Source organism: Melanostigma gelatinosum (assembly GCF_949748355.1).
Source record: "Melanostigma gelatinosum genome assembly, chromosome: 10".
Lineage (NCBI taxonomy): Eukaryota > Metazoa > Chordata > Actinopteri > Perciformes > Zoarcidae > Melanostigma > Melanostigma gelatinosum.
In genome coordinates this window covers 4,913,689-4,926,552 of record NC_136643.1, presented here as the reverse complement: position 1 = coordinate 4,926,552, position 12,864 = coordinate 4,913,689, and the positions used below count along the sequence as shown (strand labels likewise).

The 12,864-nt window shown below is 43.7% G+C and overlaps 1 protein-coding gene across 1 annotated transcript in view; it reads right to left on the bottom strand.

Moving 5' to 3' along the window:
* clybl (citrate lyase beta like) overlaps nucleotides 1–2,204 on the bottom strand; it is a 65,944-nt gene extending 63,740 nt beyond the window's left edge. The window contains exon 1 of the mRNA XM_079277627.1: nucleotides 2,157–2,204. Within this exon, the coding sequence (XP_079133753.1) occupies nucleotides 2,157–2,200 (44 nt within the window). The 5' untranslated portion in view covers nucleotides 2,201–2,204. The remainder of the gene's footprint in view (nucleotides 1–2,156) is intronic.
* Between the last annotated feature and the right edge of the window lie 10,660 nt (nucleotides 2,205–12,864).

Genomic DNA, 12,864 nt, shown 5'->3' with positions numbered 1-12,864 from the left:
TTTATTTAACCAGATAACTCAATTTGTAACCAATTCTCATTTACAATGACGACATGGCCAAGAAGCAGCGACAGAAGGCAAGACGATGCAAGAAATTAGAACATGGACACAACTAGTGCAATATAACAACTTGAGACGAAATGAAAACATGACATGACATGTCATTTGCAGTGTAGATTTATGTACCGCGTTCCAGAGAAGCAAATTCAAAAGCAGGTGCAATGATCAGAAACCTATTATTACATTTATGGACAGGAATGAAGGTGTGGAGTTTTAGCATCTCTTTTTTGTTTTTGCAACTTGTCCCAGTCACCAGGAGCGGCAAACTGGAACGAGTGACGGCCAGAGGAGGTGCTGACTCCTTGTCTTGTTGTATCAGTTTTTTTGCATCACTGTGATGAAGTACTGTGAGACGACTGATAATAAAAGACAAAGAAAGATGACTGAAACAATTAACCGATTATGAAAAACGTTATGAATATAAAACATGCAGATTGTATTATTTATGTGGGACCACATGGTCACACAGACAAATCTCCTCCCTGCCATTCAAACACTGACCTTTGCTGCACGTTACTGATTTAACCCGTGTAATTGGCATATGTTTGGGTCAGTTGTCGAATTGGTTTAATCTTGGCTTTGCTGCATAGTCTCACATGCAAGCGATACCAATAACCTTCATTACCATAATTACATTAAATCTGAGGATCCTGCTGATATAGTTTTTGTAATGTACCACTCAAGTCTTCAGAATAGGCACATTGGATAGTTAATGTGTTACTGCAGAGGTGTATCTAAAATGTTGACTGTCCTGTTTTTATCAGTGAGTGTAGATTATATATCAGAAACATCGCTAACAGTAAAACAATACAACTCAACAACACCCAGATCTGTTTCCCTGGAGTCCTGATTGATGAAACTCTAAGCTGGAAGAGTCATGTTCGGTTTGTTTACAATAACATATCGTAATGTATTTGCATCGTCGGCAAAAGTCATAGTTTGGATCATCAGAAGTGTTTATGCACTCTTAATTAAAGCTTGATTTATCCTTTCCTCCTATACTACATTATCATTTGGGGAGCTTCTTATCCCATGTTCGCAAGCTTTATATCCTACAAAAAAGGTTTTGCAGAATTGCCACATTTAGTACCTTGTCAAGTATTTGTTCCAGTGAAATAGTGAGGTCCAAAACTATAAAACGATAAAAAACAAATGGTTAAACTTCCCAAGGTTTCTCACTGGCCTCTGTCTATTCTCCATTTGTCATCCGGGGACTTAGTTATTGAACAGCTATCTTTTTAAATTGCATTTCAGTCTACCTCATTTAAGAATTCCACATGTAGGCTCAGATCCTGTCTGATGAACTCAACTATTCAAACTGAGCATATCTGACTATAATTAGCACTTCCCTTTCATAAGGACTGATCAGAAGTGTGCTTTTGTGAACACACAAACACACGTGTAAACATGCACACACACACACTCTTACTACGTTATATTATCTGATTGATTTAAGATGCTTGCTTTATCTTTGCTTTTTGGAGTATGTTTGCATGTCCATTTTCCTTTTTATGATATCACTTTTGTATTTGACTGTAATATGTATTGAGGGGAGTTCCTCCCAAGAACTCAGGGGATTTTTCAAATCTCACCTGCACAACTTGATTTGTTTCTTCTGCTTTGTTTTCGTGTGCACATAGGTGAATCTCACTTTGCAGTGTCCTCGGTGTGTCTTTGGTAGCAGTAACGATTAGCACGTTCTCTTCATTCTGAGCCAGTGCAGCACAGTGGAGCTCAGGACGCAGCAGTGTTTCTCTTCTATCTGCTGAGGTATGCACAAGTTCTGTGCATATTTCCAGCTTTTTATAAACTCGTAGCAAACAAGTAGTTACGAAGGCGTCTCCACTTCGTCATTTAAGCTAACATAATGGCGATGACAAACGAGCAGAATGTTAGCAAACACTGTTGACATCTGCTATAAGTCTACTTCTCCCCCAGCCAACAAAACAAGTGACATTGGACCGAGAGCTGCTAGCTGCGACATGGCGGGAAAACCTACCGACTAAAACTAGCGCCGTTACATTTTGCAGGCTGTGTTTCTCTAGAGCACATTTAAGAGAAGGAGCGATAAGAAAAGAAAACATGAAGTGACTTACTGAGGAACAAGACGCTTCACGGCTCTGGTGATGTGCGCCGCCATGTTTCCTTCGATGACGCGCTATCAGAGCAGGCAGCAATTGGCTGCAGACGTAGTTCCTTCGCACTGCCCGAGCTGCGTGATTGGCCAGATCATGGAGAGGGGCCGGGCTACGGAGGACTCCGAGCACATGGGACAGTAAACAGCGAGTAGTAGTAGCTGAGGTGGTGCATCTGAGGGGAGAGGAGGATGTTTTGAAAGGGAAATTAGCCAAACAGTGAGTTATGATAAAAATGTAATTTAATTTACAAGATAATTAAAAATGAGTATTATAAATGACTTTAGATGAAAGTTATATTAGGTAAACAGTGGCATGATTCTTTGCCTCACACATGGTCTCTGTCTACATTACCACTACTCTGGTGTCCTTATGCTGTGTGTGACAGAGGGGACGGGCTGAGGCGTGCAACGGAGAGTACCGGGGGGGGGGAGAGAGCGAGAGAGGGGAGAGAGAGAAGAGAGCACAAGGCGCAGCGTCACCGCGGGGCTTCTCTCTCGCAGTGGTGGTGAATTACTACCACTAACATCAGCCAGGTCCAAGTATGCTGCACAAAAGACACGCAATATTCGCCATGATTAAGTCAGCAGGGGATTTGCTCCAAATGTCAGCCATTGTGCTGTGGGTGCATTCGAATGATGCGAATGTGCTGCTGAACTTTATCACGTCAAGGTTGTAGAGCCGAGTGTGTCCGGTGGTCGACCTTAAGTCCATGGTGACCATTTCTCGGTCGTGCTTCAGTTGGAGATGTCCTGCCTTGACATCATAAACCGTTTTTTTATTTTGTATTAAATGTAACTCGTGTTCTGACCAGAAAGTGTACACCAATAGACTTTACACCAGTGGCTCAGTTCATGCATTGGTTCCCAACCTGGGGGTCAGGACCAGCCCAATGGGTCACTGAATAAGTCGGAGGGGTCATGTGATTTTCAACAAAATGGGGGACACAATTCTGCTCATCAAATCATTGGTGTCATATTTTTGGACATTTATAATTTCCTCTTTAAATTATCACTCCTGTAAAATTTGCCTAAAACGCCTATCCAAGGCGTACCCAAAGTAAACTGACAGCTCTTATTGAACCATTGAGTACATGTATGGTTTTAGTTGCTATTGAAAGGTAACACTCTGAAGTTTCAGAATCACTGTAAGTGCTACTAGCATTGAGCTGATGAAGCTACAACACACTGAAACAGGTTTTTATTTCCACCTGGATGTTTTTTGGCCAACAGATGCCTGCAGATAACTATGGCTGGGACTTATTAGCTGGAAAACACAATGGCACCAGAGCATGAAGTCATAGTACCTAGCACACATTCAAATTTGATAACAATACCACAGAAAATGAATATTTTACACATGGTTTACTAAGAGTACATCTGCGTAAAAGCGCATTTGGAGGCTCATAGTAAGCACGGCAAAACGCATAGACTACATGTCCGAAATTTGAACTACAGCATATTTATGTCGATGTATGGTTAACTATAACATATTTAACCATTGTCAACTTCCACAGATTCCACAATATTGTCATTATTAACCAGACTTTGCTCTTCATAATCGGTCTCAGGTACTTGACTCACGGTACTAGATTTGAGTTCCAAAAGACTTTCCCAGCATGCACCTTGTGAATCTGCATAGCGTTCTCTTCGTAATTCCATTGGCTATACGAAGCGTGAGTTTCAGAAAGATCGATTGCAATTGTCTCGCGCATCACCCAAAGCTAGAGAGGCGGGTATTGTCTTTCAAAGCGGACTCTCGTTGGCTGTTCCAGAATATGCCCGGGCTATAGAAGCTCCCATTGGGTCAAATGAGGTGGCAATCTAACCGGCAGAATGCAGCCGTCATTTTGAGAGAAAAAAAACACTTTGCCGCATGGAAAATGAAATTATGATGGAAAATATATTGCTAGTTATCATATCTGCCGGCTAATTTGAAATGATGCAACAGGCCCCCGTGGGTGTTTATGGACGTACTAGTGGTGTTTTGGACTAAATCATTTACTGGATTGGATCGTGTGGACCCTTAGCAATCTAGCAAGACCGCTTTTGCCGGACTATCATGGATGAGGGAAACGTTATGAATCATAATCGGTGAGTGACGGCGATATTTTATCGGCTATTTTTGGAGTTTGTTTGACAGAGACTGTTGAGCATATTCCTTATATGTGTAGCAAAGCCATGTTGAGTGGCCTGTGCAGTGATGTCACATGGGAGGATGTGTGCCTGTGTGCACTGGAATGCTGTTGTGCGCATGCGCAAATAAACGGTCGTGAGTTGTGTTCCCAGACCAAAGAAACAATGGCGGTGTGTTCCTTTTCTCCCGTGAATGCTAGCTACTAGGAGCTACTAGCTAACTACTTTGGCGACTGAAATAACGTAGAGAGCTGCAGGAGTGTCTAACGCTACAGAGACGCTAACTGTACCTGCTGTTGTGATTGTATCTTGAAAGGGTTTGCATACATCGGATTACAGGAACCGTAGCTTTCTAATGAGATATCGCAGTAGTAGCTATCTTTACAGAGCAGTTGTGTAACGGAGTTGTACCCCAAACCGGACAGTTTTTAGCTAATGTTTCAATACAATTCACTTACAATGTTGATAAAAATGATCGTGTAATGTTTTCAGTTGATTTAATGGTGTTAAACTGAAGTTAAACTTCCTACCTTTCAAACGAAATATTGTTGTAATTATTACAGATAGCTTTGCCTTTACCAGAGTCGTTAAAACGATGCTAACACGGGTGAATTAGCCGTGCACTGCTCTTGGCCTAATCCGTACAAACACGTTGTAAACACTGGCTGCTGCTGGTTTTTCGGGGATATTCGCTTGTTCGAGGGTCGCAAAAATGACCATCAATGCTGTCAACACATCCGGGACCGTAGTTCTGTCCTTCACAATAAGATATCACGCTTCAACAACTCCAAATGATGCAATAAAAGCTCCTTAATTTCCGTTTGAGCTGTTTTAGCCCGAGCGTTCTTTCTGCTTTCTCTCATCAAAGTCACTTTCCTATAGTATTTAGACATATAAACGTCCATATATATTCATGAAATTTGACACATAGATTATTTGATATGTATGAATTAATATTATTTACGTATGGTTGGCGATCGCCGAAGAAAATGACAGCGTAATGACCGGAAAGGGCGTCACGACGGAATCGTTCGAGACAGGCCAATAGCAGCTAGCGCCGACCGAGGCAGGCCATCGTTACGTTACATGACACAAATGTACACTGAACACTCGATGAAACACAAATGTTTTAAGTGGCCTTAAGGGGCCACTAAAAATGATTTAACTTGAACGATCTGAGAGGGAAATATTTGCCTGGTTGAACTCATAGACATATGGAACCTGTAACAAGAGGTTGCATGCAGGCACTGCTTATAATGTGACTATTTGCCATTTACTCTGTCATTTTGATGACAGATCGGCCTGTTCTTAACAGATGATCCTCTCTTCCAAAGGCTGACAACACATAGAAAACATATTTAAACGCAAATGGCAGAAAGACGAGTTAGCCTCAAAGGATCAGAAATGACTTCCAAATAGGCCCTCGTTTTTTATAAAGTCTACATCAACATATCTCAGTGTGCTGTTTCTGTGGGTTGTTTTACATTGTATCCCTAAATAAAGATGGTTTATGTGTGCAACCTTTCCAGAAATGCGACGGAGTTGGAAAATTCCATCCACGGGTTACTTAGAAACTACATCTTTCCCTCCCCCCTTCCGTTCATCGAACACAATTGTTGTCTGCTAATCCAGTTTTGATAGCATTTGGCACACTTTCTTTGGATCACAGCGAGATGCTCAACTTCCATTCTGGTCTCCCCTAGGAACCTCTGAGCCCAAGAAAGCAGCCGACACCAGGTCGCGCCAGAGCAGGGGGGGTTCTCTGTGTCCCCGTAAAGCTCAGAAAATTGTTTTTTTGATTCAAGTCACCCCTTTGCCACATGCACACACACACACACACACACGAGATCATCAGTCTGGTTGTCAATTCCAGATATATGCTGAATATATTGAATATATGTTTATTCTTGTCAATCTGTTATGTTGTTAAATGTTGCAATCACCTAATGACCCCCCTGTAAGGCAATAGAATATAAAATATTATGTCAAAGGCAAAAGCCTCTCGCCGTTGTCCCCCCTCTGTACGCCCTGATCCAAATGGACAATGCATCACTAGGCCTTGATGCCTCAGAAGTCTGGGTTCATTAAAATCTTGAATGAGTGCCAAAGCTGTAGTCATAGATAAAAGGAATATGAAAGGATAACGAAATTTATGGATGGCAAGTCACCACCTCACCCTGGCATTTATAATAAACAAATGGTTTCTGTTTCCAATTTAAATTTCTCATTATACTGTGACTTTTGGAAAATGTGTTTTGATTTACCAACATTTTATCTGAAAAACTGTATAATTGATTCGATTTACATGGCTCTAATTTTAATGCTGATCGCCCGCATTTCCCCCCACTCCCCCCCCCCCCCCCCCCCACACACACACACTCCCCAGCACCGACACTCAACAAAAAAAGAATGATCTGAACAGCTCCTGAGGCACATTATCACCATATAAAACAAACCTACATATCAAACAGGTTTGTTTTCTGATAAAAGAATTGGCTTTAACCAGCATAGAATCCAATCCAATTCCCTTTGAATGAAACTTCTGTGAGGGCACCAAAAAAAAACTAAGAATGGTAAGATAGACTTCACAGCCCGAGTGAGATGGACATCAATGCGGTGTGCCAGCAATGGCTGTATTAACCCATGGCTAAATCCCATCACACAAATGTCAGTGTATCCGTTATGAAACCATGACATTTAGATCCAAGGTCTCCATTGTGGTTTTAGAGGGAGCTGATGTTTGTCCATTCTTTGCATCCATCAAACCTGTACACAGCCTCACAGCCAACTGTACTCTCAACACAGAAAGGTTAAAGATCACAACGGTGCATGTGTCTAATTTTATTGCATAATACAGACTGTGGTTTATGTCTTTATGTCAATTTGTGATAGTTTTCCTTCGTGAATATTATTCGATTTTCAAGTATGACCGATGTACTGTACACAAACAATGGTTTTAATGACAATGACAATTTGGCAATAAAACAATTGAGTGTAATGTTTTCTATTGACTGACAGTTACATGATATGTTATAAAAGAGGCCTTTTCTTTTGAAAGTATTTTATTTAAAAAATTGTTACCAATTTCTATCCAGCATATATTGTCTGTCCTATTTTTTTCAGTTTACATTTTTTTAAATGATAAGTAACACGACGACTGTATGTGGATATTTTAGCACTTCTTTTTGCATTGTGCTCAGCAGCTGTAATGTTTCTCAAACCATTTCACTAACTCCTCTGCCCAGTCTCCCCAAACATCGCCACCATCGCCGCAGCACACCGGGGGAAAGGAACCAACCTGACACACCACGAAGACCACCACGTCATGTGCAATGAGGAGCAAAATCCACATTCAAGAAGCGGACATGGTGTCACGAAGCTCACATGTTACGAGTCCAACACCTACAACTCACTTGGCTTAGAATCACGAGATGCTTAATTATTGCCTCCTTATATGAGCTTGGATCCCCCCCCCCCCCCCCCCTCCCTCAGGCATCAGTTTTGGGGGTCAGGCTGTGGGGTGGTGGGGATGAGAGTTTGTGTGTGTGTGGGGGGCGAGACTAGTGGAGATGGCGAAGAGGAATAAAACTCCTTCATAACCACATCTCTCGCCCTCCATCGCCCCTTCTCCTTACCAACGGCAGCAGATCCGGAATTACAAATGATATCATGACAAATTTTCACGCTCTTCAAACCAGTGATGTTTTACCGACTCATTTGCTATGATACCTTGTTACGGATCCAGCTGTGAATCAGGGACGTGTCATGGGGCTAGAAGCCCACCTCCCGCTGAGCCTGGCCAATGACCTGGAAGGCAATAGGGGATGCCAGTGCCTGCAGCATGTGCTGCACTGACAAAGCAGCAGGGCACCGTCAAAAACCCTCTCATACAAACTTTGCAGATCACTCCGTTTTTAACAGATGAGTAAGCACTGGTGCTGATTTTTTTTTTCCTTCTCTGCCCACAAGGTTTATGGATTTCCCTCTGCGAGTCTGCAGCTCCGGTTGTCGCGTAGCAAAACCCCTTGCCCACAAAGGGAATAGTGTAGCGGTAGATCAGGGATGGAAGGCTGCAGATAGCATGTGGCAGGGTCACTGCGCAGGCTAAGCAACAATTCAGTTGAGTGCTTGTAAAGGAAGTGTAGTATGGTTGGAAAAGACCAGCACACCAGCTAAAGATGCCACGCAATCCAGATTCAACTTTGGCCTTTGAACATACATTACAACATAGCCTGCGCACACTCAATACTGTATGTTTATGGATTTTAACGTGAGCAAATATGTTGGCATGTTCCTCTGCGATCACTACATGGGAACACTTCGGAGATGTTTCTCCAAAATCGCAGCAATCCCAAACAATATTGTGTAATCCAATGAGACAAAGCAGCAACTTAATCCATTCATTAATTTTTGCATTCTTCAACAGGAATTCAATGAGGTTAAGGTTGTTTGGGTTTCCAGATGAGAGCCCTCACGCAATCCCAGGCCCCGATGACTTCGGCATTACTGGAATGATGCGGCTGGGACTGATGGAGCTGAGTGTGTCAGGAGGCATTAGCCTTCACAACCCAAAGCTGGTGGACAAAACCCGACTGCGCCCCCTGACCCAATCCACCGCCAAGTTACTGACCCAGCAATCATGAGAGAGAGAGAGAGAGAGAGAGAGAGAGAGAGAGAAATGAGCAATGCCGCAAAAGACAGGAGAAGATATTAGAGCAAAGTGAGGGAAATAAGCAGTGGCGGCTGGTAAGTATCAAACACGCATTATTACTTGGCAGTTAAATATTTAACATGTATTCCAACACGAAAACAATCAGTAAATAACACTTATATAATATAATATAACATGTTAATTTATTGAGATGCCCCTATGGACCTTGTTATAGGAGGTAAAGATCAGGAGAAGTAAACATGAAGTGCAATTATGAATACTGATGTTAAATTAAGCTATGATGAGTTTTCACTGTTAATTTAACATCTCTATTACATGTTGATGCCTCCATGACCAAGTTAAGCAGATGAGACTGAGGACAACTGTGTAGAAGAAAAGATGTTCACTTTATCTAATATGTTGACAGAGTTCTCCATGTGTGTCCTGTTCTCATGTTTCCTTACCTCCTCATCCCTCACTCCCGTAACTGTCCGTGCTGGATCCGTCCCCGTTGTTTTAAAAAGCGAAATAAATGATTAGCATGACGTCATCCAGCTAGCCAAACCTGTCTGGTGTACAGCTAGTAGTGAAGCTTCGCATGTAGTCTGCTATCTGATTGTGAGGTCAGGCTGATCTGATATCAGCTCTTTGGCTGCAGAATCTCCGCCAAAGTTCTCCTCTCAAACGGGGGTTGGAGGAGGAGTGCTCGCGCTGGCGCTGGCGCCTGTAGAGACTTCTCCTGACGAGAACGCGCAGCGAGGGGGCCAGATCGTTCTGGCCCCAAGCTGAATCTATTTGAGGGCGCTGATTGGCTAAATTGTATGTCACTCATTTATATCTTGAATCAGCAATTGGCTAAACTGCTTCATAGACCCGCCTCTTTTGGGCCAAAACGATTAGGCCCCCCAAGCTGCGCGTTCTCAGAGTGTCGTGCACACAGACAGAGAGCACGAGCAGAGAGCACACAGGCGGAGAGGACGAGCAGGAAAAGCATATATTTTGCGCAGATATCATATTTTACACACATTACTGGGTACATTCCATAGTTCAAAAACACAAATATTGACAATTTGTATAATTTATGATTATTATTATTTTTTTAATTTTTTTACCAGCCGCTACTGGAAATAAGACAAACACGCATCCACATTGAGATTAAAAAGCGGCGTGAAGAAAAGCAGGATGGACAAACACAGAGCCTCCGACTTTTCTGCACCCAGATGGCAGGAAATGGTTTTAAGGGCTCTTTTTTTCCTGTTCGGTTCACCCTGATTCCCCCTCTCTCACTTCATTTAACTGAATTAATGAGCAGGACCAGCCAGACCTCGGAATATTAACTTCTTGGGCACCCGTCATTGTGTTGAGGGAATGAGCTTGCGCACTTCAGTGATTCTGGGGATAATTCTACAATCGATAAACATGTTTACTTAAAGTCTCAAAAGACTAAAACAGCTAAAATATGAGCTGTGGGAAAGCTTGGGATGCAACAAAAACGACACTGTTTTCAAGATCAGTGCGGGCAGTGGCTCGCTGGATGCAACCTTTATGAATGAATGTTCCGAGTATATCGCACCGATGCGGCGCAAGCACAGTGGGTCGGTGGCCCTCGCAACACGACGCTGGCGGACTGAGGAACATCTACATCAGAGAGGACCTAAAGCTGTGTACACATGGTTCACCTCAGGACAGGGCCTGCTTCCAGCACAATGTCAATGTTGGACTCCCTCTGTGCACTCAGAATGCAACCTCTGTGATGCTACAGCAGACAGTGCTGCAACATACGGGACAGAGCATCGCTGCGGTGAAAGCGGTTTAAAAACACGGTGCTCTTGTTTAACAGCTGAACCCAGTGGCAAGGATGCCTGCTTATTTCCATATGTTGCACATCCCGTCTGATTTATGAAATGATATGAGTTCATTCATTATTCATATTTGGTAGAGTAGAGTTATTACCATTTCCCCCCATCAGGCTCGCCACTGACACCGTAAACATTTATGAAATCACAGTTCGCCCAAGGCGTTTGCCGCCGCTGTGAAAAGTGGTCACAATTGACTAGTTAGCATGGGCGCGCGGCCCGCTGGAGACAGCCACTAAATGCCATACGACTGACCCGTGAATTTTTAATACAAGCAAAGTGGCGACAATAAGACAAGTGACGAGGAGGAAGAATGACTGAATGTCACCGAGGCATGCTCTGCTTCAAACTCCGGGGCCGAGTCCACGTTATTCGCTCCGAGCGGCACGGGAGACATTCAGCCTCAATCTTAACGCAGTCCAGGTCCAGAGTGTACTGTATTTACACCAGGACCCAACGTGCAATCAGCACGTTTCACTTGTAGATGTCCTACTCTGATTATAAAGCTACATTATTTTCAAATGAATACAAATTTCACACCACAGCAGACTTAGTTGTAAGCTAAGGCTTACACACAGGCTTATCGAGGCCTATTCATCATTGATCAGCTTTGTCCCCCTCTCTTCTCCCCTTAGCGATGGTCAGCCTGTAAAACCAGGATGTGTTGGCACCTTTATGATATAAATACGCACACACCCTGGGCATAAGAAAGCTGTCAACAGAACATTTGTTTTCCATTTTTCACCACCCAAAGCACTTCAAGCTGAGGGGTGAGGGGGAAAAAAGGAGACAAGGCGTTAAAAATGTACCGCAACACTAACTATTTTGCCCCTTGGTGGATGTGGGTGCTTGAACAGCTGGGGCTCCAATTGGTTTGCTTTTTCATTCAGTGCAACAGGGTCGTCCGAAATTTCCATTCAGTAAGCTCTCACCTCCACACATGCTCGGTTGCGGTTGGCAGATGCAGATTGAAGGCATAAACGCGCACGCAGTACATTCACACGTGCTTAATTATGTGTGCTGACACCCATACACACACACACACACATAGCAGCTGCTATGCCGTTCTCTCTCAGTGCCCATTCATCACTTAACTTTTTGCTGATTGAAAAACACAAGTGCATGTCAAGTGAACTGAAAGACAAGGGATGTCAGAGGTGCGTGAGCTGACCCACGCATGCTAGTAAGCTGTGATGAACGCCCCCTCCAAATCCACCCTACCTTAAATAGATCAAAGCACATCTGTTTCTGTGTCCAGCAGCCACACATCTATAATTGCGAACTGGCCTTAATGGCTCAGAGCGACCCGTCAGATGATAAGCAGTTTGGACACAGGAGATGCTGAAGCATATGAGCGGAGCGCAACCATCGGTAATCGCCAGACAGGGAATTCTCTGGAGCCACGGCGGCGGCTGTCTTGGTCTCTAGCGGACTGAAATAGATATCACAACTTCAGCCCAGGGACGGAGGCCCCCGAGGGGCCCGGAGCTGACCACACAGCTGGGATTACGGAGAAGCGGTTGACCAGTGGTCAGAGGCAGGGGACACCACTGGGATCAGAGGTGGGGTGTGGAGAAGAAGTTGGTTGAAGGTTTAGAGACACGTTATGGCTGATTGGTGACGGTGTATTGACAGAATTTAAGAAAGTGATTCATCCTAAAAGGTGTTGTTTTTTGGGCAGAAGAGAGAATGCAGAGCAGTTGATGGTTTCGGCTGAACGTGGTAAAGCTCTGAGTGACGAGAGAAGCCTCAAGTTGGCCAGTTGTCACAGTGTGACACTGATTCGGCCTAATGAGCGTAGCGCTGTCACCACACATCTGCCTCTCATTCACTTGTAGGATCTGGCACACTCAAGACCTGCTGGAGTCACCGCTATGCTGGAACCGGAGACTCCACCACCTCACTGCAATCGGCCCCGGCTGCCAGGATTACGAGGAGGAGAGCAAAATAACTTGTACTTGTACCACGGAATCAAATGTAACAACAGCGCACACACATTGCGAGTCGGCCCACTTAAAAAGGACAGC